This window comes from Myxocyprinus asiaticus, chromosome 15 (genome assembly GCF_019703515.2).
Source record: "Myxocyprinus asiaticus isolate MX2 ecotype Aquarium Trade chromosome 15, UBuf_Myxa_2, whole genome shotgun sequence".
Lineage (NCBI taxonomy): Eukaryota > Metazoa > Chordata > Actinopteri > Cypriniformes > Catostomidae > Myxocyprinus > Myxocyprinus asiaticus.
The window spans coordinates 18539621-18566699 of NC_059358.1; the positions used below are offsets into that span (position 1 = coordinate 18539621).

A 27079-nucleotide genomic window follows, 5' to 3' on the forward strand; every position below is an offset into this window, starting at 1 on the left:
TTGTAAAAATGCATTTACCCTAATGTGTTTACAACTGAAATGTATGGGCAAAGCATTACCCCCAGAGTAACGATAAAATTAATTTTTGAAAGTGTACCACAAGACACTAAATTAAATATAATGAAACATTTTATGTGTTGACATGATACTAGTGTGCAGTAGCAGTTCTAGCTTGTATGGCGTCCTGGGCGAAAACCATTTCAACACGCCCCCAAAGTTGTTGACTGGGGGGGGGGGGGGGGGGTTGTCATCTGTGTGGGTGCCTCGTGCCGCCCCCCACAAGATGCCGCCCTGTGCAACTGCCCATGTCACCCATGCCTAAATCCGCTACTGCTAGTGTCACAAAATTGCTTACCTTGCCTGTGTAAAGTTACACCCATCACCTTTCAACTCCTATCATGACCATGTAATACCTGTAACTTTTGCATGATCTAAGGATACCACAAAAAAGTGTGATGTAACTGTTCGTAAAGCACTGTTAAAACTCCACCCACAGGGATTATGTCTATTACACATAACCAGAATACTAGAACATACCACCAAAAAGATGATTTAGACCCCATACACTTCCACTGTTGAAAGTTGAAACTATTATCTATGGTGATCACCAGCATGCCACAGACGCTATTGATAGAGCTTAATACGTTTTCACGAGAATGCATCTCACTCACAGTGATTATGTTGAGTGTAAACAGTAAATGAGGCAAAAACTATCTAAAAATATCTTATGGGGAGACACTTTATTTTTAACCAGTAACAGAGGGATTTTGCAAGCACAGATGTCAAGGCATAGATGTAACATATTGTATATAACGAGAAAGCCAATGATGCAACAAGGTCTTTTTTATTAGTTAATAAGTCAGCATTGTACAGTTATACCCACAGATACCCTAGTGTCAACACAAACATTTATGGACTTTACAGTGAATGTGTGTGAATGCATGTGTGTATGTGTGTGTAGTGTATTATTAAATATTTGGATATTGAAATATTGGAAGCATGAGAATTCTCTTAAATACAAAGATTTGAGTGCGTGCAAATGTGTGTGTGTGTATTATCACAAGGTAGAAGAGCTGTTTGAGTTGTGATGAATGCTGGTGTGTATGCTTTGGGAGTAGTAACTTGTTATGAAGTACACAGGCCAGGCGAAATTCCACACAACAGAGATGCAATCTAATAATTTCAGCCTGTGTTATGATACTCCATGCCAGCACACTGCCCTGTAAGGAGCGGACTACACATAGAGACAGTTCATATCTATCAAACATTTGACCCATCAGTTCCAATTATCTTTTTTTTTTTTTTTTTTTTTAAATCACTTCCTTCTCTCTTTTCACAGCATCATGTAGATTACTCCTCTCCAACTTCTACACTCTCCCTGTAAACAGATTCAGGCAGAGCATGTAAACAGGGAGGCCTGAATATAAACTAGTATATGAATAATCTATTAAGAATTAGATTTCTAAAAAAAAAAAAAAAAAAAAACAGATTTCACCAAAAAGTTACCAAAGACAGTTGCTTAAAGGGATAGTTCACCCAAACAGGAAAATTCTCATAATTCACCCTCATGCCATTCCAAAACCGTATGACTTTCTTTTGCTGACGTTCATACAAAGATATTGAAGAATGTTTGAGGTGTATTAAGATTTTTGTCCATGCGATCGCTTTGGGTGAGAATCGTTTTAGTTATTATTCACTATAAATCTTGACACCAGGCAAAATTGAATCACAGTACAGGCTTCAAGATGGTGATGCTTTAACGCACGTGGTTGCCAGGTTTTCAATACCTGTATCATTGTACATCAATGAGACGTTGCATTTTTATATTCTAGTGTTTACACAACCTTTTGGTGACCGTGGTACATTTTAAAAACATCTCTAAAAAACTTGAAACAAGCGAATATCATTTTAACTGCCATCTGCATTTTTAAAATAGCCCATCTGGTCATAACATCGAACCTGGCAACACTGTGTCTGGTTTGCGTACAGTGCTTTGTGCTTGCGTCAAGCATGAGGAAGTGTAAACAAACTTCTCTAGAACACGCCAAGAAGACTGCAGATGTAAAAATTTACAGTGAATGAGGACTTAAAGTATGGTCTGTTTTTAATCAAAGCAATCGTATTGCTTCAGAAGACATGGATTAAACCACTCAAGGCGTTTGGATTACTTTTATGCTGCCTTATTGTCCTTTTTTGGAGCTTGAAATTTTTGGACCACATTGCCTTACATTGCATTGACAACAACATTTCATACTTCTTCAAAATTCCTTTGTTTTTCACAGAAGAAAAAAGACCAGTTTGAGATGGCATGAGGATGAGTAAAAGAGAGAATTTTAATTTTTCTGTGAACTTTTCGTATAATTTGGAGTTGAGATTCGTACCTCTCACCAGTCATAGCGCGGGCGTGAGTGGGGAGGATGATGACGTGGTGACTCGTGGCGAGGCGAGGGAGAGGCGGCGGAGCTTGGAGGCGCTGTAAGGGCCAGCTGCTGTCCCACCCCTCCACTCCGGTCACGCCCATAATCTAAACTACGAACATTAGGGGGGCGGTACCGCCCCACCTCCCTTCTCCACTCTTCATTAAATGCATCTGCCTCACCTGAAAGAGAACGATTTTTACAACAGAGGAAAGGAAGGGACATTTCTTAAATGCCAGAGCCCAAACTTAGAGAGAAAGATGCTGGCAGTTTAAGGGAGGAAAGAATAGAGAAAGACTTATTTGACTCACTCTCCTCCAGGTTGAAGTAGTCCTGCCTCTCTTCACGGTCACCCGTGAGTCGGTTCCTTGAACGTTCCATCACATGACCTCTATCGCCGATGTGATGCCCTATAGCCATTCGCTCCAGGCCACTCTGACTGTCCCGCATTGTTTGACGTGTCTCTCTAATCTAAAGACACAATCACAGTTTAACAAAAACATAGTGAGTGTATCATAAACATATGATAATACTTTGCAGCATGTGCATGCATGTCTTACACCCCCGGGAGCAGTGCGCAGTTCACTGGTCTGCTGATAGACTTTCGGTGTTCCTGGGTCTGTGGAGGAGTATGAGATGACTGTGGAGGACGAGAAGGTCTGGCAGTTTGGAGAACCAGACATCCGTTCCTACAAGAAGAGAGAGAGAGGTTATGAAAAACCTACAAAAGGCATTTGATGAGATGGTGACAGAGTCGAGAGGAAAATGAAGTGTGATTTGAGTTGTTCTGCCAGATGACCACAGTAATTTGTAGGATGGTATGCTCTCAAAACAGCATCGAATCTACACTTTCTGAATAGTGAACATTTCAATGATTGGGAGACTATCAAGTGCAGAGCCTGAGAAATTAAAACTTGAAATAGAATATCTGTGTATTACCATTACATGTCTCCTTTCTTTATACTTAGCATTGAATACACTTGCTGCAGAAGCTGTATGTGACACTGTAACAGGCATTTTTAAACACCCTGCACTCTCTTCTCTTCAGCAGGAAAAGATTTCATGCTCCACCCACATTTACAAACTGTCACCATGGTGCCGTTTTCGTATTTCCGTTTCAGTATTTCTATGTAACACGATGAAACTCACCACATTCTCCATCATTCCACCCATCATGCTGAACATGTCCATGAACCCTCCGCCCTGAAACAAAACACACAACATTTCCAAAATCAGTGGCTGTCTTCATTGCCACTGATTTAAAAAATGTGGACAGGAAACTGAACAGGGAAAGCAACAACAAAGTAGAGTGACACGATTATAAAAAAAATTAACTAATAATAATTATGTAATTGTTGATCAATTCTATAGACATTGTAATGGACCCTTCACTAAGCCCCACCTTAAGTGTTTCTGACCAGTCCTAACTTAGCAACTGTTAGTCTGCCATTTCTCTGACAAGCATTTGCTTGTTTCCAAAGAGGCTTGTTGGGAGTAAAGTTTGTATGTGTAGTTAAGCAAAATTTTATAGACATTTTCCACAAAAAAAAAAAAAAAATTGTTGTTGCTGTGTCACTCGTAACAGTAACACAAGGTACCCAGAGAGGATACGTACTGTGTTTTTACTTTCTCTTTATGATAAATCTTGAGAAGAGCATACTATGAATTAAATTTTGTGTCAATCCTCATTTACACAAATAAATATGCCTTATAATGGCACTTTTTATTCCAGCCCACGAAGAATTATTATCCATTCCATTTGAGAATATTCTGCCAAAAAACACACCGTTCATGCCAATCTCCCTTTCATTCCGATGGGAAGTTTTTGTAAAGCTTGTTAGAGCGAGCAAAGGACACAAAGGGGGCGGGGCTTAGCGAACGGTCAATTACGATTAATTTTGATTAGTAAAATTTATATTAAAATACTTATTTTGTGTAATGTATAATATACATTCAAAACTTTAGCACACCAAGAAAGTGCCTAAATAGTGAACTTCACATTGGCCCTCTTTTCTGCATGAAAACCAAAACGGTTATACAAATTTTCCTGTTACATACATACAGAATGGTTCCAACTCTGACCAACCATATCATAAACATCTAAACAAGGGCTATGTTAGCATACTAACATACTACTCTCACTATTTCTACAGTATATTGTATTTATATTGTGCACATTATGCAAGTTCTTTACGCATGGAATATCTGGATAACCCTCTGCATCAGTATCAGAAATTAATTTTTCTATTAAGGGGCAGTAACTGCCCCCTACTTTGAGTTTCAGCTGTATTTTACATTTATCAGGTCCTAAACACACACACACCTATATATATATATAACTCTCTCTCTCTCTCTCTCTCTCTCTCTATATATATATATATACAAATATAAATGTGTCATCCTTTTATTCAAATACTTTAGTTTAATAAATTCATTAACATACATCCTCAATCTGAATACTTACATTCAGAATATATTAGGCATTTTTTGCCTCCACATTTTGAATTTCACTTTTGGTGGCATTTTCGCCCCAAGCCTTCTTTTCTGACCCTGCTCTACATTTCCCAAAATGTGCAGTGTACAACAAAGAACCCAGAATAACACAATCCAATGCGCTCAACCTGACCTTGCATTTCAAGTATGATAAATGAGCCTCAAGTAATATCAGCCGCGATTTTTTATATCTCATTCTTGACTCATTATTTGATCTGACTTGTTTACACAAACATTAATAAAACAAACTTGAACTAAACATGCAAAGTAACCATGTCTGTTTAAACTGGACATCAATCACACGCAACATAATGAAGTCATTTGACAACAATGTATCATACTCCTGTTTGAAACTTGTTTCATGTGTTCCATTTCATATAATTTTAAAGAAATAGTAAACAGTATACAGTATTATATTAGTATTCCATTCAAAACATAGCCACTATGTTTAGGTTCACTTGAAAATTACCAGCAGGTGAGTTAATGGAGGGTTGGAATTAAACTCTGCATGTACAGATGCATCTCAAAAAATTACAAACATCGTGGAAAAGTTCATTTCCATTTTCCATAATTTAATTCAAAACGTGGAACTTATATTCTAGATTCATTACACATTTTTTGTTTTAATCTTGATGATTATGGCTTACAGCTCATGGAAATTAAAAATCCATCTCTCAAAATATTAGAATAAAGAATTTTACATGAATTACAGTGGCAGTGTCGCATTCCTAGTGTCAAGCCACTCCTGAACCAGAGACAACGTCAGAAGTGTCTTACCTGGGCTAAGAAGAAAAAGAACTGGACCATTGCTCATTGGTCCAAAGTCCTCTTTTCAGATGAAAGTAAATGTTGCATTTCATTTGGAAATCAAGGTCCCACAGTCTGGAGGTAGAGTGGAGAGGCACAGAATCCAAGTTGTTTGAAGTCCAGTGTTAAGTTTCCACAGTCAGTGATGATTTGGGGTGCCATGTCATCTACTGGTGTTGCTCCACTGTGTTTTCTCAAGTCGAGAGTCAATGCAGCCGTCAACCAGGAGATTTTAGAGCACTTCATGCTTCCATCTGCTGACAAGCTTTATGGAGATGCTGATTTCCTTTTCCAGCAGGACTTGACACCTGCCCACAGTGCCAAAACTACTAGTAACTGGTTTGCTGACTATGGTTTTACTGTGCTTGTTTGGCCAGCCAACTCGCCTGACCTGAACCCCATAGAGAATCTATGGGGTATTGTCAAGAGGAAAATGAGAGACACCAGACCCAACAATACAGAGCTGAAGGCCGCTATCAAAGCAACCTGGGCTTCCATAACACCTCAGCAGTGCCACAGGCTGATTGCCTCCATGCCACGCCGCATTGATGCAGTAATTAGTGCAAAAGGAGCCACGACCAAGTATTGAGTGCATAAATTAACATACTTTTCAGAAGGTTGACATTTCTGTATTACAAATTCTTATTCTAATATTTTGAGATACTGGATTTTTGATTTCCATGAGCTGTAAGCTGTAAAAAGGCTTGAAATATTTCACTTTGTGTAATGAATCTAGAATATATGAAAGTTCCACCTTTTGAATTAAATTAAGGAAAAAACTGTTCCACGATATTCAAATTTTTTGTGATGCACCTGTAGATGGATCAATTTTCAATATGATTTTGTAGATGGATCAATTTTTGATTTGATTTTGTAGATGGATCAATTTGATTTTGAGATATATATATATATATATATACACACACACACACACACTGTATTCCTGGTCTAAAATGAGAAAGAGGACAAAATAGGCCATACCATTCCCATCATGCCGAAGGGGGAGAGGGCTCCAGCCTGTGGCTACAAAGGGAAAGACAGAACTTGGTCACCATGACTTTAATCTTTAATACAAGACTTAAAACACTTAAATAATAAATAATAAAGGTGCACTCAGTAATTTTTTTTTTTTTCCAATTACAAAAAAATTACAATTCCTTTAAGGAGTTCAACTTTTTTCCTCATTAAAAAAGTTGTACTCCTTAAAGGAACTGCAATTTTGAAAAATATGTATAAAATCTAGAGCACTCACATGAGATGAAGACTCCAGTCATATAAGTAGCCTTTTAAAAGCTGATTTATTCTACATGGAGAGGGTCCCCTCATCAGGGCTGCCATGTTATGATCACATGACCAGCCGAATACTACTCGCTTAATCTCAGTAACCGCCCTGTTACAGGACATGGCATTGGTAACTGAAAACTTGTGCGTTTGAATGATGCTGCATCCACGCCACTAGGAGCCAGTGTAAGTCCAAGACAACATGCATAAAAAATTACTGAGTACTGTTAGAAACTGCAGAGAACTTGTACCAAATTCAGCATCAGACTGGCAGAAAAACAGCACCACTATCACCTGAAAATTAGTATGCAAATCAGGCCCTGCTTTTTGAAGCACCGTTGATTCTGATGGGTACCTGCATGCGTGTACGCGGATGCTGTATCTGAGGGGTGAGAGGAAACGGTTCCATGCCAAATGACCCGAAGATACTCCTCATCTGGTGCCTGTGTGCGGCGAATGGATCCCTGTCACAACAAAACATTCATAAAATTTAGGCCTACACACAGCATCCAGGTTTCTACACCAAATCAACAGATGTTTTAAACCAGTGGTTCTCATCCACGGGGATGGGGCCCACAAGGGGGCCTCAAAATATCTTGTATTGTTTAAAATCATTATATTAAAATATCTTGATTAAAATTGTTAAAAGGAATAGTTAACACAAAAATGAAATTTCTCATCATTTAATTACCCTCTTGCCATCCCAGATGTGTATATCTTTCTTTCTTCTGCAGAACACAAAGATTTTTAGAAAAATATATCTCAGCTCTTCAGGTCCATACAATGCAAGTCAACAGCATGCAAAAATTTTAAACTCAAAAAGCCTATAAAGCATAAAAGTAATCCATCTGACTCCAGGATAAAATGTATATATTCAGAAGCGATACGATAGGTATGGGTGAGAAACAGATCAATATTTTTTTTACTATAAATCTCCACTTTCAAATAGCCCTCATAAGCACTTTTCTCACCTAAGAGTTTTTCTTCTTTTGTTTTTGGCAATTCGCATTCTTCATGCATATCGCCACATATTGGGCAGGGAGGAGAATTTATAGTAAAAAAGGACTCTCACCTAAGTTTCTCACCCAACCCTTTCATATCACTTTAGAAGACATGAATTTAACCACTGGAGTCATATGGATTACTTTAATGCTGCCTTGGTGCTTTTTTTGAGCTTCAAAGTTCTGGCCACCATTCACTTGTATTGAATGAACCAACAGAGATAAGTCATACACTTATGGGATGGCATGAAGTATACTATACGATGAGAGAATTTTCATTTTTTGGTGAACTATCCCTTAAAGAAATCATGATTGCATGATTGTGGTCATTTTTGAGTGGGGACTTTTAAATATAATTCAACTGGGGCCTTTAGAGTCAAAAAGGTTGAGAAGCACTGACCTAGACTGACTAGAAAAATCATTTTTTTAATCATATTAAGCAAGCTACGTCATCATCAAAGGCACAAATACATCGATCAGCCACAACATTAAAACCACCTGCCTAATATTGTGTAGGTCCCCCTCGTGCCGCCAAAACACCGTCAACCCATTCTGAAGCGCCTTCCCCGTTCAAAGCATTCTGAGATGATATACTTCTCACCACAATTGTACAGAGTGGTTATCTGAGTTACAATAGACTTTGTCAGTTCAAACCAGTCTGGCTATTCTCTGTTGACCTCTCTCATCAACAAGGTATTTCCGTCCACAGAACTGCCGCTTAATGGATATTTTTGGCACCATTCTGAGTAAATTCTAGAGATCAGCAGTTACAGAAACACTCAAACCAGCCCGTCTAGCACCAACAATCATCCCTGCGATTATCTAATCAGCCAATCGTGTGGCAGCAGTGCAGTGCATAAAATCATGCAGATACAGGTCAGGAGCTTCAGTTAATGTTCGCATCAACCATCAGAATGTGGAAAAAAATTTGATTTCAGTGATTTGGACCATGGTATGATTGTTGGTGCCAGATGGGCTGATCTCCTGGGATTTTCATGCACAAGTCTCTAGAATTTACTCCGAATGGTGCCAAAAACAAAAAACATCCAGTGAGTGGCAGTTCTGTGGATGGAAATGCCTTGTTGATAAGTGAGGTCAACAGAGAATGGCCAGACTGGTTCGCACTGACAAAGTATATGGTAACTCAGATAACCACTCTGTACAATTTTGGTGCGAAGAATATCGCGGGTTGGCGCTGTTTTGGCGGCACGAGGGGGACCTACACAATATTAGATGGTTTTAATGTTGTGGCTGATCGGTATCGTCTCATATTTGATATAAGGGATACTTACATCACGTATGGGCTGTCATCCAAATCATTCAGGTAGCGAAACATTTTGCAACCTCGACTGGTTGAACGTTCACCCGTTAATTGAACTTACGACTCTCTTTAATCAAAACCAACTCAACAGCAGCTCAGGGGCTTGTAATTGGTCAACCAGTCATCAAGCTCCCCCTGCCAGATATGCAAAACACTACGGAGTTATACAATTCGGCCTATGGGCCTAACCACAATACAAACCATCAATTTACCAGGCGAGATAGATAACACACACACTGACAAACTAAATTAGCTCTGCAGAACATTTAAACCTATGCGAATCCTCTCGAATATTCTAGACAGCTGCTGATCCAAACAGCCTTAAGCTATTTCGGATGGTTAGCATAGCATCATAACATGCACGCCTGAATGAATTTTAAAACCACAACAACGCTCGACGATTAAATTCAGCTTGGGTCAAGATGAATTTTGTCCGAGTGGAGAGAAAAACAGCAGCACGAAGAGTAGACCGACCGACGGAAATAACCTCTGCAGATGAGCGCAGGAAGACACTGTGACAAAGGAAACGAAACCTTGAAGATGTTGGGCGAATATATTGCGTTTCTGACAGATTTACGCGTTTTTTTTCGAAAGGCGCGTGACCAAGACGATACCAAGTCATACGCTACCGATAACAAAATAAAGTCCGGCAAAGAAGAGGTGGTTTCGATAGGAAGATTGGGCGCAATTAGTAAAACAGACACAAAAGCCAAACGTCAACAGAAAATAGAGATGGGAGGAGGAGGAAGAGGAGGGGAACAGCGATGAGCACATTCCGGTGAAGGAAGATAAAAGTATGCAGGGATCAGGAGAAAAACAATATATCCAAAGGAATATACTGCCGTTAATTAGGCCTATATAATGCGGTATATACATTTATATTCGGCTACTGTTATTGGTTTAGTTGCAGTTATATTTTCGTGACCAGTGGGTCATTTTTTTATTATTATTGAACATTCACAACATTCATAATATTGTAAGACAATTCGATGTCATACCTTTTGACACATACAGTACAAATACAAACTACAAATAAAAGGGCATCACAAACATATAGCAAATTCATTAAACAATGAATTCTTGTTTTTAGATTTTTTTCTAGACTTATACAATAATAAATAAATAACAAGGGTTGTTTGGAAATATGAAAAATTAGGTTTTAAATCTCTCCACTTTGTCTGACGTATACTATATTTCCGAGTAACAAAAAAATCAATCATTTAGATTTTAAATTTTGAGATATCATATTGATAACAATAAAGTAAAACTAGTGGGTCTGACGTTATTGATTATCGTGTTTACGAGTATTATAAATATAACTTTTGGCAAGACTCCTATCTTTAGTGATAACTTTGAAAAATATGAGGGAATAGCGGAATAAATGGAGAGCGTGATAAAGAGGCTTTTATCGTGACACGTATCGTTATTTTCTCCCAGTTCACTATGAAAGTGTTCAGAAACTGGACAATCATTTGATCACTAGTGCACAGGACGCGATTAACCCTTGTGCGTCAATTAAAAAAAAAGTTACTCAGGTCCCCAGAGGACAAAAATGTCCGCGTCAAAAAACTACCATATTTTCCACTTTCAGTTAGTTAATTTTTGTAACCAACATCAGTCCTGATCATAACTACCAAATATTCATTCATTTTCAGGATTTTAACACTTTAAATGCCTGTTTGTTCACATAATGCCACTTTTGTTTTTACACACACATACAAAACACACTCTGACATGCATACCGACACACCCACACAATTTTAGCTGCATCATTTATTCAGTTGGCCTGCAATGCTCTATAATACAACAAAAAGAAAATAGGAAAAAAGCATGTATTTGCTCCATAGGCTAAACATGAGAAAAATGGCGCCATCTAGTGGAAACTATTAAACATTTAAATTTTGAACCCAGGGCTCCTGAATGAAAGCATAATATCATAGAATTCATGATTTTATGCTTTAATGGCACTGGGATCAAATATTGCAGTTTTAATGGGTTTCAAAGGGGACAATTTTGTCCTTAAGGTCCTGAATGTAACTATTTTGTGTACACAGTATATTATATATGTATTATAGGAACTTTATGTAATTTAGTTGCTGAACATATACAGCAGACAACAAATTATGTTAGAATTGTATTTATAGATTTTAGTTCAGTTTTTAATACAATGAAGATAGACATTCTCTTACAGAGATTACTTGATTTACGGGTTAATGGAGGCCTCATCTGATGGATCAGAGATTTTCTTTCCAGTTGTCCACAAAGAGTGTTCGTTAATAGTAAATTGACAAAGACAACTATTTTGAACACAGGTTCACCACAGGGAACCATATTGTCACCTTTACTATTTTTATTGTATTCTAATTAATTTAAAATTCTGGATGCACATTTTAGTTTAATTAAATATGCAGATGATATGGCACTTGTCGGACTTTTGCAGGAAGGAGGAATAGAAGTTAATAATCTTTATTATAATCACGAAAATTCCCTCCAGAATTGGTGTCGATTGGCGATTGTAGAGGATCTTACCCATCCTCTACACAGTCACTTTCAGTTATTATCCTCAGAGAGGTTTTTTTTTGGCAACCGCGGGCTGTCAAGAATGTTTATCAGATGTCATTTGTGCCAACTGCAGTCGGATTATTAAACGCGTAATTGTATATGTGGTGACCAAAAATATTGGCACCCTTGGTAAATATGTGCAAAGAAAGCTGTGAAAAAAAATCTGCATTGTTTATCCTTTTGATCTTTCATTCAAAAAAAATCACAAAAATCTAACCTTTACAATTGAAACAGGGGAAATATTTCATTATTAAAAAAATATTCTTCTCCAAAACGCATTGGCCATAATTATTGGGACCCTTTTATTCAATAACAATTAGCACTCTCGTCTAATTGAACCACGGCCTTATTGCTGTCGTTTTAGCTAAATATTCCTTATGTTTACACATAATTCAAAAGTAACACTCTAATAATAACACGCGCTTTGGATTGTAATATAAATACACTTAACTATATTATATTCAGGTTGTTTGTTCGAGCTCAGAAAACCTTTAAATAGCAATTCTAGCAGTGTATCTTTATCAAAGCGCACCTACTAACTAGCCCTTCAGCGTCATTTTAAAAGGCGTTGCGCCTCTAGCGGCCGCATAATGGAAACTGCATTCTGTGATGGGTGTGTGCGCAGAGTTATGGGATCAAAATCCCGTCAAAAGTATTGCGGTCACGGACCCAAAAATAATAAGCGTCAATCAAAATAATAAGCGTGAATCAAAAAATAATAAGCGCAGATAAAATAATAAGCACAAGAATAAATAAAAAGTGCAGATTAAAATAATTAACAGATCAAAAAAATAACAAGCATGAATCAAAAATATATAAACATTTAAGATGTGCTGAAAAAACAAAAAAATTCAAAGTCATCAGAATTGCAAACAAATTCATGTTTTTCTTTGTTATATTACTGTTTTTTTATTTATATATAGAAATGCTTACATATAATTGGATTTTTTTTTATTATATCAAAAATCTAAAAGGTGTGCATTATTGCTGACACCTACATGCACACTTTGGAGTTGGTTGCGTGAATTTAAGTCATTTGCTTCAAATATTATTGAAGTTGTATACTCTATGTTATGGAAATGTTTGTAAATGTTTTGGATATGTATGCTCCAATGTTGCCTGTATCTTTAGAGATGGTCCCTAAATTTGCGACTATTTGTAAATAATGAACGTCCAACACCAAGCCAACTTTATTAGATTATTTATTGATGTGGGGACGCTTGGTCATTTGTTTCTGATTTCGCTGCAGTATCATGGAAAAAGAAACTACATGTAGCTGTGCCAATGATGCCAACGTAGGATCAGTACATAACGTACATTCAGCAACATGAAAAAGTGGATCAAGTTGGTTTCTGAACTCATGGCTACATTGGTACAGCTAGTAAAAACATGCATCAAACATCCACACCAACCCAGCCTTGTTTTTTTTTTTTTAGATATGTAGCCAATAATCTACAAACAAGAAAGTCTTAAATAATGCCTAAAATAAAGACTCTGCTAACTAAATTCAGCTGACTCGATACATATGTTAATGGACTATGATAATGGCCTAGTCGGACAACACATTGTTTCCTAGATCTGGCAGAAAATACTTAAAACAGACACAACCAGGTTATCTATCAACCATAAATAATATAGTTATATTCAATTACCTGTGATTGTCCAGGATTTGCCAACTGACGGTTTTCCATCTTCATCTACCATCCTGCGATTGAGCAGCAGTCGTCAAAGACACATTGGAGTGACGTCAATGATTCGAATGATTGGCTAGAGGAGGAGCTGTTGATCAAGAACTAGTGGACCAATAGGGATGCAAAACGCCCCCTGATTTACATGAATCTCTACTCACAAGTTTTGGAAAGCCAAGTGCAGAACTTGGAAACAAAAGCAAAGAAAAATACAGCGTAAGCATACAAAAAAAAAAAAAAAAAAAAAAAAAAATATGAACAAAATTGTTAAAGCACAAAAAAGTAATATAATAAAGGAAAACATGATTTTGTTTGCAATTCTGATAACTTTGCTTGAATGTTTCTTTCTTTTTTTTTTGCAGCATATTTTAAATGTGTTACTATATTTTTGATTCATGCTTGTTATTTTTTGATCTGTGCTATTTATTTTAATCTGTGCTTATTATTTTGATCTGCGCTTTTTATTAATTTTTGTGCTTATTATTATGTTATTTTTTTATCTGTGCTTATTTTTTGACTCACGCTTATTATTTTTGGATCCGTGACCGCAATACTTTTGATGGGATTTTGATCCCATACAGAGTGGGCAGGCTGGATAACGCAGCATCTACGTCAGGACGTTTTTCGCTCTCTTTCACGTCAGATTGATACTTTTCTCAAACCCGGACGTAACCAACGCCTAATCGCCGGAGAGGAACGGTAAGTAATCCGTCATTTTTTCAGTATTTTATTGGGCATTTAGCCGATAAACTTGTAATTAAATAGGTTATGTTTTAATTCAGACCTTACCTTTGTGCAATGTTGATTTAGGATAACGTGTGGCCCTCTCTACAGTGCTAGGGTATTAGCTTAGCATCGCAGCATCCTGTCGCCTACATGACACAAAACTCTGATTTAGTTGATTGCGGAAAAATATTTCAGAACATATATTTCTTTTCTTTTTTTTTTTTTTTTAAATCGCCACAAACTCCTCTTCCGTGAGCAAGTGGTCGTCGTTTCCTTTAGGTTTAAACAGGGTACATTCATCTGGTAAAGTGCTAAACTTTATTGGCAAGGAAAAAGAGATCAGGATTAAGTGATTGTAGAGTGAAAATACAACATTTGTGATTAATAAAATACGCAATGTTTAGATCATTTATAAGCAATTACTTAGACGTTGAGTAGCCTTTAATAAATGATAAACACGTTAATGAGTTTTCTACTTTTTAAGCCACTTGTTATTTTTCCTTTCTGCCAGAAGTTGCTTGCTTTATCCAAATGTAGGCATGAATAAGGATGCATGGCCTACAGAAGGTCCAGTGACAAACAATCGAAAGAACATCGTGATGAAACAAACGGTAAAAGTGTATGAAAACTGGCGATAATGTTAATGCGAGTATGAGAAAGAGGCGAAGTCGAGTCTTCCTCTAAGCAGCGTTAATATGCGGAAGCAAATAGTCTCAGAATCGACACATTCTTGTAATGTCTTTCTGTATGTCTGCCTTTGTTTCTCAAATCAAACCCCATCACTTGGGACTTATTGGCAATTTTGTTCAATTAATTCAACCTGCATGACGTAATTGTACACAATGGGGACAGTGAAAGCTGGAAATTCTCGAAACAAATGAATTCCAAATGATTCACGTATGAGGTATTTCTGAATCCCACGAGAGCCAATGGCAGTGATAATAACAACACGATTTTCAATCTCTCTCTCGCCACATAGATGCAGACCATAAAGTGTGTGGTGGTTGGAGATGGAGCTGTTGGAAAGACCTGCCTCCTCATCTCCTACACAACTAATAAATTCCCCTCTGAATATGTTCCCACGGTAAGGGAGCAAAGGATTATGGGTCAGCAATTTAGGGGGAGGGGGTGCAGTGATGAAATGATTGAGTAGTAATGGCTGTTATTATTGTTGTCTTATGTGCTGTTTAAGCTCTAAGGTATGTGTGTATTTAGTAGGGTACCTGATAAGATTATTGGAGATACACATTGTTTTTTTGGTTTGAGATGCAAGTGTGCAGTGCAACAGTTTTTCTGTGCTAGTATGATCAAATTCTCTCATGAGAAATTCTCATAATTTACTGACCCTCATGCCATCCCCGAATGACATTCTGCAGAACACAAAATTTTTTAGAAGAATATCTCAGCGTTGTAGGTCCACACAATGCAAATGAATGGTAGTCAGAACTTTGAAGCTCCAAAAACCACATTAAGGCAGCATAAAAATAATCCATTAGACTCCAGTGGATTAATCCATGACTTCTGAAGCGATCTAGTCAGTTTTGGAACTTCTTTTTCACTGTACATCTTGCCATTACAGTCTCTAGGCATGATCATGATTTCAAGAACGATTACACTTACTAGTGCTTGGGCATGCGCAGAGTGCTAGATGGCACTAGGAAGTGTGATCAAGCTTGAAATCACGATCACCAAGGAGACTGCTGATGTCAAGATTTATTGTGCAAAGGAGTTGTATTTTGGTCCGTTCTCACGCAAAACCATTTGCATTGCTTCAGGAAACATGGATTAAAACACTGGGGATTATGGATTACTTTTTTACCCTTATGTGCTTTTTGGAGCTTCACATTTTTGGTCACCATTCACTTGCATTGTGTGGACCTAAAGAGTTGAGATATTCTTCTTACAATCTTTGTATGTGTTCTGCAGAATAAAGTCAAAATTGAGGTCCAAACTATTCTCACTTTGAGAAGAGAAACTTTTTTTTTCAGGAATTAAAAGTGCTTTTGTCCACTCTTGTAACAATATATACATTTTGGTCTGTTTACAGGTGTTTGATAACTATGCTGTCACAGTCATGATTGGAGGGGAACCATATACATTAGGCCTTTTTGACACAGCAGGTAATTCAGCTTAGATTGTAGTCTTATTATTTTTAGTTTGTTATTTTCTAGTTTTTAGTTTTCTGTTCAAAAGTCCCATCTTGAATGACTCAGAGCAAAGAAAAAAAAAAGAAGAGCTGCATCTGTTCCTCTTTCCTCAGGTCAGGAAGACTACGACAGACTTAGGCCTCTCAGCTATCCGCAGACAGACGTCTTCCTGGTTTGCTTCTCTGTCGTTTCTCCTTCCTCCTTTGAGAATGTGAAAGAGAAGGTGGGTCTTTTTTCCGGCTTGTCTCCCTGTTCAAGTGGTCAGAACATAGAAGAGCCGACTTTCTCAAATAGGCTTATTGACATTAACTATTGACGTTACACAAAGTTTATGTTAATTTAAAACTTTTGTGTACTATTCCCCCATTTCTCTTGCACTGTATCACGTGCTGATCCATTACATTGTTGAAACCTGCTTTACACTGTATGGCTTATACGATCCGATTTGTCTTGATGACTGACCACTTAAGTCACATGCTGTTTGGTGTCATTAAAACATTGTCTCTACCGATACCAGGTTTTCCTGCTGGGAACTGAAATTAATAGCTTTGCTGTGTATTCAAACTAATCAATGCATGCATTAAAATGACAGTCAGTTCTGAGACAGACTGCATTATTGCATAGAAATTGAAAGAGATGTTGACATTTCACCTTTGAAAACCTTCATTAGGATGTATGTTTTTCAGTTGTCTTCTTTTTAGCCTTATATTCCGGCGTATCTCTGGAATGCTCGATTCTGATTGCTCAATCAGGGCATCCTGCGGTCAAATATTCCTGCATAATGACTTCTAAACTGACTAATTGGCTGTTTACAACTGATTTCCTACATAGCTGTGCCAGTTTCATGTGTCTTGTATCACTTTGTAATCACTTCTTATATTTTACAATAATTATTAATATGTCAATAATCAATCATTTACATCCATTTATTTATTTGGTTTGTAGCCATGTAATAGGCAGTATAATGTTCTCCTTAGAGAATGAATAACCTTTCTGTACCATTTCAGTACAGAACATTGTAAACAGGTTATCGGGTTCTATGATAATTTATTTTATGATTGCCTGTTCTAGTGTTGCAGTAGGCTGTCTGAGTTTGTTGGGATGTTTGTTCTGATTCTGCTGTGATTTCTAGCTTTTTTGTTCACTGTCTTACCATTCCCTTTTTCTCCTTTCTCTCTTTCTTTCTCTCTCGCTTTTCTCAGTGGGTACCAGAAATCTCGCACCATTGTCCACGCACTCCATTTCTGTTGGTGGGCACTCAAGTAGACTTGAGGGACGACAGTAACACTGTGGAAAAACTTGCCAAAAACAAGCAGCGGCCAATATCACCCGAGAGCGGCGAGAAACTGGCCAGAGACCTCAGAGCTGTCAAATATGTGGAGTGCTCCGCCCTCACACAGGTTAAAAGACAAGCCGCACACACCTACTATGACATAACGGCTCTCTTCAGTTGTCACGTGACCTACTGCATGATATTGATATTTCATTTTACAATGTCTTTGTCTTTTCGCAGAGAGGGCTGAAGAATGTATTTGACGAGGCAATACTTGCAGCTCTTGAACCTCCAGAGACCAAACCCAAGAAGCGCTGCATCCTCTTGTAGGAGCACAAACAGTGAGTGAGTGCACTCACTCCAACAAGAGAGGCGGAGGAATAGAAATTTTCTGGTAGGGTTTTTAAGAGTGGTAGGGCTTGGCTTTGGAGGAATTCAGCAAAGAAATGGTATTGCAAACAAATAAATTTTGTGCCTTTTGTAATCGTTTCAAGAACAACAGTAGAAATTGAAGAACCCTAAAACCAACAACAGCCCTAAAAAATAAGAATTGAAATAGAAAAGATAAATGTACACTTTATGCATGTGATATCTTGCAGAGCAACATTTGAATCCACTTTAATACTTTAGGTGTCTTTTGCACTGCAGTTTCATGTGATATCCCCCACCCACCCACCCATTTTTTTTTTTTTACATTAAGTGCTTCAGGTTTCTGATTACCATAAAAAAATAAATGATTTGAAATGCTTTCATTACAGAACATTAGACAACACTTTGGATTTGTCCCTGACACTTGCTTCTCTCTAAGCCACATTTCTTAAAGTGTAAAGCAGAATATGCTGGCTGCTCCGATTAATGCTTCTGCGGGGCTCAGCTATTTGTTCTTTAACCTGTGGACAGTGTGTATGCAGTAAGCTGATTTCAGATCTGATTCTAAACTGTTAAGTACAGCATTTTTGATACATTGTCAAATCTTAGCGGGCATAAAAGCAGTTTTCCCTAAATTTATGTTGTGTGTTATGTGGCATAAAAGCAAGCTTATGTGATTGGTTTAGGCTTTTAATTAGCTCTAATCACTGGCAATGAAACAGAAATAATAAAAAATGAAAAAATACTTTTATTTATATATATATATTAACAATTGTTTACAAACAGTTTTAAACGATGTCGGAACCTTCAGTGGATTAGAGTGTTATGTCCGCAGAAACCAGACTCTCTGTGGCCACATCCACTCCTGAGTGACCTGTTTGATTTGTAAGAGAGTTTGGGACCTTATGTGGGAGTCAATGGAAGCTTCATTTAACACCGTTTGTTTCTTTCAGTATGAGCCAAACTGTTCTCCTCTTCTGTGGTTCATGCTCCTAGAATCTCTCTTAAGTGCATTTACTCTTGAGCCATGCAGTGCCTTCTGCTGGCCATTTAGAAAACTGAATTTATATTATGTTGTTCTCCTTTTTGTATGATGTATTAAATGTATTACTGTTTTTCTTTGGGGTTAAAGAATTTAGTGGTGACACATTTTGAAACTTGAGTTTTTTTTTTTAATGACTTTTTTTTTTTTGCTAAAATACCATTTGATTGTGATTTTTGTTTTTTAATAAAATAACACTTTTAAATGTAATATTTTGAATAACCAATCTTAGCAGTCGTGCGAGTACAAAGGAGGATTACCGATGATGATGTTGGTCAGCTTTGTGGCCTTTTCTTAGTCAAGTTCTGCGGTGTTTGGAATCTCACTATATTTGTAATAAAAGTGGTGCGACTGACACACACATGGTGTTTGTTTCCTGCGTATTAATTGCATTTGTATACCTGGTTATGTGGTGTGTACCAGCTGGCAAACAGAACAGAAGACACTAAAAAATGTTTCAATCAATTGCAACATTTGAGATGAAAAACACTTTATTTTACAAGACAGTAAAGACTATAGAAAATGAGAAGAGCCACTATGGGAATAAGGAATAATAGGAAAAGCCAAAACAAACAGCTGGTAAATGAAGTGGGTTGAGTATGTTGGTTGAATTTTCCATAACGCCAAACAGGCGTAACAGACTCAAATAAATAAACACAATCAGCAAAACTAATAATATATATATATATATATATATATATAAATACAATAAATGGGAAAAGAGGAACCTTTTATTAAGGTATAACACTATCTTCTGAAGGCCTTGTTGACAATACTAACGTTATTCTTCTGCTGATATTCTGGGGTTAATCTCAGCTTTAAGAGCGTTGTCTGAGTAAGTTAATGGTTTGTATTTTTATGTGTAATTGATCATATAAGGAAATGTTATAGTGCTGTGTTCCAATTGATCTGATGTACTAAAAAAATCCCATTTATACAGTGAAACATAACGATAATATTTTACCATCCCACACATCTTATTTCCATCTCAAAGCTTACCAACTGTTGAACACATATAGCCAACATTTAATTCAACTGAATAAAAGTCTGAAAAGAATAAAATAAAAATGATTATTAAATATGTCTGAATTAACTATAAGATTATTTAATTGCCATTTTTGTACTGTAGAGTTGGCTTGTCAAGTTCTAGTGCAAGGTCATATAATAAAAAGGAGAATTCTGTCCTCAGTTACTGACTCTTGTTTCAATGTTATTCAGAACTCGCACTTGTGTGAAACACAAAAGGAAATGTAGGCAGAATGTTTACCTCAGTCACCATTCACTCTCATTGCATCTTTTTTCCATACAATGAAAGTTAAAGGTGACTGAGATTATCATTCTAACCTACTTTTGTGTTCCACAGAAGGAGGAAAGCCAAATGCGTTTGAGAATTTTCATTTTTGGGTAAGCTATTCCATAAACATTCTATAGGGTGGTTCTGCTGTTGTTCACACCCATAAGTTCACATGGAGAATATTGAAAATGATATCTGCTCAATCAAGCTTAATCACCATTACTAGCCAAATCCTTGATTTCATTGATAATTGGGAGTCTGTTTTACAAGTAACTGGAATTGTCAAGAGGCAAGTTAGTGTATATTAGTGCAGGCTGGCATGAGATGTAGGTGTGTGATATCGCACTGTTGGTCTAGGAGAGGTGGATCTGGTTCTGATTTGGGATGATGTGCGTTTTTCCAGGTATGTGTCTCATTCTCGGCAGGTGTGTATGAGCACTGTGTTCTTACACTGCTGGCAGCGAACTGAGCAGCACCAGGAGAACTTACAGGAGCAGCGCTGTACCACCTCTGCCCGGCTCGCACGAAACCCTGGGCCACAACATAACAGTTCACAACCATCTGGTGCCAACCTTGAGGTTCCTACAGACAGCAAGAGACAACGGAAATTTGAGAGAAGACAGGCAATGACAATTAGAATTATAAAAGTAAATGGGAAACCCTGTCTATCTGTTGTAATTTGACGTATTTACGATGAAACAGAATTTATCCATCGGGAATTGATTACCAGATGGAGAATGGGGCTCATAATAAATGGAGCTAGACCTGAATGCAAATTTGCTAAAACAGTATCTAAACAGATGTTAGGCTACTGGTTAACATTATCCAATAGTTTATGCAGCCTAGGTGACATCAGCGGAAAAAGAAAGTTGTGCAGATGAAGATCAAATTTATTACATTTAGATTAAAGATTATAAACACCAAAAAAAAAAAAAAAGAATGGAATGGAATAACATGCACAGGTGAATGAATCACTCATTACAAGACCTGGAACATACATTAAAAACATAAATGAGGTCAATTTTAATTTCATTTTGATTTTAAGTGTTCCTCTGCCAGATCAAAAATGAATTTAGTAGATGTAGCAGAACATAAGAGATCATTATTTACATGTGTTTATTTTGGTCAGTGATTCTGTTGGCTGATTTGAAACTTTTACCATTACAGCGTCGTCCTGCAGTGCCAGGGATGCCATTGTCTGGGTCTATATGGCAGAAATCTGGTGAAGGAGCCAGGTAGACCAGATCCCGTGTGGCTGGTGGCTTCACTAGGGGGTCCCGTGGAAGCAGAGCTGTGCGAGAGCCCACTCGTGTCAGCCGTACCTAAGCAGAAAAGCTGGGCATGAAACTTTACCCATTTCAACTGATTACTGGTAGATACTCCACAATCATTTTCATGACACATATGCTTTGCTCCTAAACCTAGTGAGCTACCTTCAAAAGCAGCATTGCGAGGGGTGTGCTCCCATTGCAAAGGCTGTCCGGAACGCTGGGCAGCATTATTGTGCTACTTTTGAAGGGATCTTGTTGTGGCCAAAATGTCTAAGATTTCTAGTTGTGGTCTAATTAAAAATTGACTATTTTACCCAAAATGTGAATGTGTTGTGTGTTTTAATGCTTAGAGAATCATGTTATTAGCTTAGCAACATGCTTACACCATGTAGTGTCCTGTGTGGCACACAGAGTTGCTGCCAGTTTAGAGCGATCCAAATCAGTCACTTACCGTATGAGGTTCCATTTTGCTAGTGCCCATGTAGGCAGTAAGCAGTTAGGTTTTGGCACAGAGCCATTGTGATCTAAAGAGGCTTACAAAGGTGATTCTGTATGGACCCGTCTAGACACACAAGTGATCCATTAAAAACGGCAGCAACTATCTTCTTTATCTTATTGGATAAGTATGCAGAACTTGATTTTGTACTGCTTTTGGAGGATATTTGAAGGTTTTTCCTCTAATCAACAGTATGCCCCCTTTAACACAGAGAGGTGATAAACTCGCATGCATATTGGTTGCACGAGTAACATACCTCTGTGGCCCCATCAAAACGCTCTTTCAGCACAGAACCAACCCGGCAGAAAGGGGGCATGACCTTCCAGCAGGTTCTGAGCTCACAGGACCCGGAAACGCCATGACACTTACACTCCACCTGCATGTTATGGAGGATCGCCTGAATAAGAAAAGAGAAAAAACATGAAAACCAAGAGGGGGGATTCGACAGTTTTGATGTTGCACATATAAAATCTATGGTAGCACTTTACAGTATAATAAGGTTACATTTGTTAACATTAGTAAATGCATTAGGTATCACAAAATAACAATGAACAAAATATATTTTTTTTACAGTATTTATTCATCTTTGTTAATATTAATACAATTAATAAATACAATTGTTCATTTTAATTTCATGTTATTTCACAGTGTATTAACTAATGTTAAAATATACAACTTTTGATTTAAAATTTTTTTTGTTAGTATATGTTTTAACATGATTGATTCATGAATTAACATGAACCAAGATTAGTAAATGCTGTAATAGTATTGTTATTTGTTAGTTTATGTTAACTAATGTTGTTAACTAATGTTAACAAATGGAACCTTATTTTAAAGTGTTATCAAAATTATAATTTCTTATCTCTTGCCTTTCGTCCTGCTTCATTATTGTGAATGTTCAATAGTGGTCGCCCTGACGACATGCCTTTAGCTCTCTCAGGCTCATCCACAAAGGTCTGAGAGAATGCAATGCCATAGGACAGATTATCAGAGCAGCCTGACCACTGGAAACCTTAAGGGAGTGAAAGGGGGGTGGGGGTGGAGAGGCATATGTTTGGTTTATAATCATTTGTGTGATTTTTTTATTGAGATTTTTCTTTTCTCACCTTCTGGGCTGACCCCCCTGACCTTTCGGTCACAGCCGCATCTCTCCAGCTCTCCCCGGCTGCAGCCCTGAGTCACTGCCATAGCAACCGCTGCTGAAGAAAGAGAGTGGACAAAGGCCGCCTCACGGGTACCTGAGGAGAGACATAAACCTAGCAGGTGATATCAGAACTAGAACTATGAGTCAAAATGTATGGCCTGTGATTGGGTAGTTGGTAGTACAAATAAGACCATTTTCCTTGGTATTCATTATTATTTGCTGCAAATGCTATGCTAAAGTTTTCTGTACACTCCAAAATGTGAGGCATGACTGTACCATGTTACAGTTTCAAGGTTATGTTGTAGTTGTAAAGTTGTAAGATAAAATAATGGTGTAATCCAATATATTATGTCCTGTTTTGTGATGCAGGTTCATGTTGTAACCTTGGTTCAAGACTTGTCCAAACACATTGATTCCACGGGGGGTGGTGGAACAGTTCCACCGCCTGTTTCGGAACTGATGCTGGCACTAAAGGAATGGAAACACAACAAACAGCCTGATGCCAGAGTTCAAATGTGTAGTATACATAGACCACTTGTTAACAGATTGAGACTGGCAAATTGAATGTTATAATTATCTAAGGTAACAGGAATAGAAAGAGATTTTTTTAATTATAAAGAAATAGGCATTATGCAATAGAAAGGTGTAGATGGGGAGGAGCAGTGCCAGAAGAACTGTCACCAGAGTGAGGGAAGCAGACGCTTACATTATATTTTAAAACGTTTTGAAATGAAACGTTTAATTGAAAAATGCTAATTAATTTGTCCCCGGTTTGCTTTTACAAAAGTATGCACTTGAACTGGCATGGACTCCACAAGTTTGTGCAAAACCTGATGATCCATGTTATGCTGAATAACATCTTGTGTGCTTCAATGGAAGCAAGGAAATCTGATCTTTAGTTCAAAGGAGTTAATTTGGTCAATGTCACAAATTTGCATTCATGTGATTAGTGAACTAGAAAAAGTGCAGAATCTTAAATATTTCTTCATTTTACGTTACATAAATTTTACAGTATTTCAGATATTATCAAAATCTTAAAACTTGCTGTTTTCTTCAAGGTTTAAATGGGATTTACAGTAAATGGGATAAATGACAGATCAATGTGGAAATCGTTGTATTATTTGACTTGGTAATTATTTTCTGACCCCATCATGTCCATGGCATAATCAGAAAATCCTATTTAAATAAATGGCAGAATGCTCACAAAATTGAGAGCCTTCTCACCTCCTCTATGACCATCTCGGCAGCCTTTCGCACAGACTCCATGACCTCTCCCCGTGCCCGGCACACCCCAACCTGGCCTGGCAACAACTCCCTCAGAAGGCCACATAGTCCTGCACCAGATACAGGACGAGAGCGCGGCAAACATGCCAGAGAGCTACAGAGAGAGGTATAACATAATGCGGTAAAAAATAGAGGACAGAAAAATATAAAAGTGAGATGCAAACAAAGGATGGATTTATTAGTATGAAAATATGTTGGATGTTGGGGTATACCGTAATTCAAAAAAAGGGAAGAAAACTTAAAGGAGGCAACCACAGTCACTTTTCACTTTCATTTTATGGGAAAAAAAAAACTGCAATGAAAGTGAATGGTGACTGAGAATAATGGACTGCCTAACATCTCCTTTTGTCTTCCATGGAAGAAAGAAAGTCATGAGAGTTTGGAACAAAATTAGGGTGAGTAAATGATGAGAGAATTTTCATTTTTGGGTGAACTGTCCCTTTAAGGATGTTATAGAGTAAACACAAATGAACCAAGAAAGTGTGACAGAAAGAGCCATATCTTTTAAAAGTTATGGCATAACAAACACTTTCACACAAGTCAACTTACAGCCAATTGGTTGCCATGGTAATGTGGGTTGCCCATAGCAACAGCAGGAGGAGTTGTGTGAGAGTCAAAGAGGAGACAGTTGGCATCAGATTGCCTGTCTGTCTGTCTACCTGTCTGCCTCTGAATTAGTGTTTATCTGTCTTTCAATTTTACTGTTGTCCCTGTTACATTGGGGTTGTTCCCCTCATATCTGTCAAAATCAATAAAAAAGCAACTAAATTACTTTGTAAATTATTAAATGATAGAATACAACTTATTCTAATATTATATTATATACTCATTTTAAATAGAAATTAGTTGGACATCAAACTTGAACCAGTTATACTTAATTTTTTTTGTTTTATGTGATTGTAGCAATTTTAGCGTACCAAAACATATTCAGAGATTAATGACTTAAGCACAGTTCTATCAGCAGAAAACAGTTTTGTTGCTTAATGAGCAGAACACATAATCAACAAATGGTTATCCATTAACAGAAATGTTTGATATTTTATATCTAAAAAATCTCAGTCAGTCAGTCAGTCGCTACAAAATGTAAAAGAGGGGTAATAAAAGTTTACCAATCTGAAGTCCAAAAAGGGTTCAAATTGTTCCTGTCGGTGAACCACTCAAATCAAGTAGATCTCCTAATCCCAGTTTATCATGAATCTAATTTATTGAAATGATTTCCGCTTCTGTTTTGAAGATAAAATGCCTCTAAGCTGTAATCTTATTGTCATTTTCATCCATATTGAAAAATGATCAAATAAAAAGAACCAGAGCAGGAAAAAATAAATGTATTAGTTATACAGCTAAATTATTCCAATCCCTTCATAATCTCATGATAATATCCCATTAGTGACTGAAAACATACAGTTCTCTAATAAACAGTTATTCCTGGTCCCAATTAACAAAAAAGGCAAAAAAGTTTATCTGAAAAATATTGCAATGATTGAATGTTATCCTAACAAAGCACTTCAACTCCACTCAGACGTCAGTTTAGTGGAAAAAAGATGCCATTTCGATCCATAATCCAATTTGTCCACCAAAATTAAAGCAATCCAAAGGTTAAAAAAAAAAAAAAAACAGATAAGTGTGGATGAAGTGATGGCTGTGGGGTTATAAAGGAAGGATGAATAGAGGGTGGGAGGGTTGGAGAGATCAGGGAGGGGAGGGATGAAGGTTTGTCCCTTGTACATTAACGTTGAAGGATGAGCCTGCACTCATTGTCCAATTTACTCTGGACATAATATGTGACCTCTCCTTAATGATGACTGCTGAGTCCTACATGGTACCCTCAAATCCTGGGATTGTACAAATGCTAATGCACTTGGATGTGTGTTTGTATTTGTGTATGCGTCAAAAAAGAGGGCAAGTGACCAAAAGACAAGTGCCAAATCACTGTCTAAATGCATACATCTGCTAATAAGTGTGTGTGTGTGTGTGAGAGAGAGAGAGAGTGAGGGGGCAAGTGAGAGAGGGAGGGAATTTAATTTCTGAATGCATGTGACTTGAGCATCTGTTAGTATCAGTGAAGCGTGCATCAGAAAATGTTGCCCTTAAATTCTGAGACCTTCAAAAAAGACTTCTGCTTGAAAGGAAGGGGAAATTGAAAGAGAAATATGTACCTTTACAATAAATAACCTGATAGATAAACACAGCAGGGGAAGGGTGCAACAACCTGCACCGAAACGGGCCTGTGTGAACGTGTCTTACCTAATGTTTAATTTTCCCAAACATTTGTTGCTCTTTTTTATGAGTGTCCCCCCCTCCCCTTTCATTCCTCCCTCTGCCCTGCACCCTCTTTCTTTCTCCATATTGTCTTTGAAGAAGGGATGACATTTAGACAAGGAGAAGAAAACAGTGCTGACAAATATTAGAACTGAGGCATATAAATCACCAGAGAGAGAGAGAGAGAGAGAGAGAGAGGACAAT

The 27079-nt window shown here is 37.4% G+C and overlaps 3 protein-coding genes across 4 annotated transcripts; 1 reads left to right on the plus strand and 2 right to left on the minus strand.

Moving 5' to 3' along the window:
- Positions 1–825: 825 nt before the first annotated feature.
- On the minus strand, positions 826–10081 carry LOC127452834 (myeloid leukemia factor 2-like). Of its 2 annotated transcripts, none has more exons than XM_051718616.1 (8): positions 9292–10081; positions 7354–7462; positions 6699–6740; positions 3567–3620; positions 2978–3106; positions 2729–2888; positions 2389–2599; positions 826–1378 (listed from the first exon to the last, which is right to left on the minus strand). In XM_051718616.1, exons 1-8 carry the CDS (start codon positions 9333–9335, stop codon positions 1351–1353), a joined length of 777 nt encoding a protein of 258 aa, XP_051574576.1. In that variant the 5' UTR covers positions 9336–10081; the 3' UTR covers positions 826–1350. The 2 variants fall into 2 exon arrangements, with proteins under 2 accessions (XP_051574576.1, XP_051574577.1); XM_051718617.1 differs by having other exon boundaries at positions 2382–2599; positions 9292–10079.
- Positions 10082–14160: 4079 nt separating this feature from the next.
- Positions 14161–19488, plus strand: LOC127452840 (cell division control protein 42 homolog). Its single transcript, XM_051718623.1, has 6 exons — positions 14161–14269; positions 15276–15380; positions 16344–16416; positions 16557–16666; positions 17646–17843; positions 17957–19488. The coding sequence occupies exons 2-6, from the start codon at positions 15276–15278 to the stop codon at positions 18044–18046; spliced, it is 576 nt and encodes a 191-aa protein (XP_051574583.1). The 5' UTR covers positions 14161–14269; the 3' UTR covers positions 18047–19488.
- On the minus strand, positions 18841–26343 carry LOC127453404 (protein Wnt-4a-like). The gene is made up of 8 exons (XM_051719724.1): positions 26232–26343; positions 24557–24876; positions 23690–23800; positions 23295–23457; positions 23058–23200; positions 22445–22585; positions 21581–21743; positions 18841–21003 (listed from the first exon to the last, which is right to left on the minus strand). Exons 1-8 carry the CDS (start codon positions 26341–26343, stop codon positions 20834–20836), a joined length of 1323 nt encoding a protein of 440 aa, XP_051575684.1. The 3' UTR covers positions 18841–20833.
- Between the last annotated feature and the right edge of the window lie 736 nt (positions 26344–27079).